The sequence below is a fragment of the Sinocyclocheilus grahami genome, unplaced genomic scaffold (genome assembly GCF_001515645.1).
Source record: "Sinocyclocheilus grahami isolate Dianchi unplaced genomic scaffold, SAMN03320097.WGS_v1.1 scaffold345.1, whole genome shotgun sequence".
NCBI lineage: Eukaryota > Metazoa > Chordata > Actinopteri > Cypriniformes > Cyprinidae > Sinocyclocheilus > Sinocyclocheilus grahami.
The window spans coordinates 1,040,381-1,042,421 of NW_015505524.1; the positions used below are offsets into that span (position 1 = coordinate 1,040,381).

Here is a 2,041-nt window from a genome sequence, read left to right on the forward strand (position 1 = left end):
ATTTTATAATGTTTCACGTGGTCCCCCTTCACATCGTCCCAGTCACGGATAGACAAAGAAAAGGCACCTGCCACACAGACACAAAACAGAAGGGCTGTTGTAGTGCACTAATACTGTGCAGTGTAGTTTAAGTAGTTTAAACGGTTTATGGCCATACAGTGAAAGTCCAAATCAACACGGGACCCCACTGACCTTCACTGTATGGACAAAAAATAAAATGAAAATCAACATTAAGACATAAAGGTGGCTGAATTATGACAGATTTTCATTTCTGGGTGAACTGTCCTTAGAATCGTAACTGGAATCAGAATTATTAAACTCTTCATGAATCACAGTAGATAGTATGCTGTTGTGTAGTGCAGTGATCTTTTGTATAACCCAGTTAATGATGTAGTACCATACGTGCTGTTTATTACCTTTAGTGGTTTCACTCTCACGGATCAGGTAGGTGCCACGCGGGTTCCCTGTGGAAAGAAGCTGCCTTTCTGCATCCTTACGGCCCAGCTTTCCAAAATACCAGCTGAGAGACAGAGAAAGATGAAGAAGGCCTTTATCAAGTCTGCATTTTCTTGATACTGTTAATTAAACCAGGCCTGCTTGGATCAGTCTGTTTATATGACAGTTTGAATGCATTTCTGAACATGTACCATATTAATGTTAGTCATAACATTACAACGATATCTAGAAACATATGTAAACTTGATCACAAAGAAGGGATGGCTGGGAAACGTTTTTACAGCTGTATATGTAAACATGCCATTTGAGGGGCCTTACAAATAACATCAGAAAAATGCCGAAAACATCTGCAAACTTGGATCACTCAAACATCTCCTTCTGGTTAAAGTTACACATGTTAGACTAAGCCAGCAGCTGACATTAATCTGGCTTTCGAAAATGAAACTGAAAAAATCTGATTTCATTAATACATAGTGTAACTTAGGAAAATCACAGGAGAAACACCATAATTAAACATTTCGTTCAGAGCAGAAATGTTCCTGCTCTGTTTTAAATTTGTGTCTGAAAGATTGAAATTTAACTAACCTAAGCTGTGTGAGCATATTTTTTCATGTTTGTGTGTGTGTGTGTGTGTGTGTGTGTGTAAAACATTTCCTGAAGAATAGTTTTCAGTCTGATATGTCAACATTTAGCCCAACCAATGGTGGTCTCTTCCACTGGGTGGGACTACATGTTTGTTAGGACAACAAAAGAGGGGGAGTGACTAAAACATATTTTTGCAATTTCATTTGGTTTCTATTTGGGCATCCAATCCAATCATTCAATCATCAAAAATCCAATCATTCTAATAAGAATCAGTTTGCTTGGGATTACTGAATGAGGGCCAAAAAGTTTCCAGTGCAGATTTCACTCATTCATTTTCATTGGTCATGTGAATTTGCCACCTGACCGAAAGCTGCTTGATTTGAAAGTGATTTCTGTGTTAAACTACTGACAATAGACAATAAAACTTTTTTTCCCATTACATTTTCCTGCAGTTTCTAATTTTCGCACATTCAGGCTTCCAATATGGTTATGCTTTTTGGGAAGTGCCTTTGTAATTTGTCCCAAACAACAACACGGTCCCACTTTATATTAAGTGGCCCTAATACCTGTATACATAGTAACTAGATGTGTACGTAGTATGTAACCACAGTGTAAGTACACATTGGTACATAGTATCTACAGCTGTAATGTTTGTGTAACTACACACATGTAACCAGTGTTGGGGAAAGTTACTTTTAAAAGTAATGCATTACAATATCGCGTTACTCCATAAAAAAAGTAACTAATTACGTTACTTAGTTACTTTTTATGGAAAGTAATGCGTTATGTTACTTTTGCGTTACTTTTTAAATCTGGACAGGGCTTGCTAGTTTGTTTTTAAAATAAAAAAGTTCTATTTTTGGCAAATATAAAAGCCTTTTCGCACCAAAAGTGAAATGAATAAGCCTCAGGCTGAAGGGAAAGTAAATTTACGTAATATTTTTTTTACGTAATTTAAGTGAGATGAATTAATGCATATTCATATTTATTTTAGAACTAC

The 2,041-nt window shown here is 36.2% G+C and overlaps 1 protein-coding gene across 1 annotated transcript in view; it reads right to left on the reverse strand.

Moving 5' to 3' along the window:
- The window catches only part of LOC107548254 (tyrosine-protein kinase fynb), an 81,465-nt gene that overhangs the window by 20,069 nt on the left and 59,355 nt on the right, over positions 1-2,041 (reverse strand). Inside the window, exon 6 of the mRNA XM_016228887.1 lies at positions 417-520. Within this exon, the coding sequence (XP_016084373.1) occupies positions 417-520 (104 nt within the window). The remainder of the gene's footprint in view (positions 1-416; positions 521-2,041) is intronic.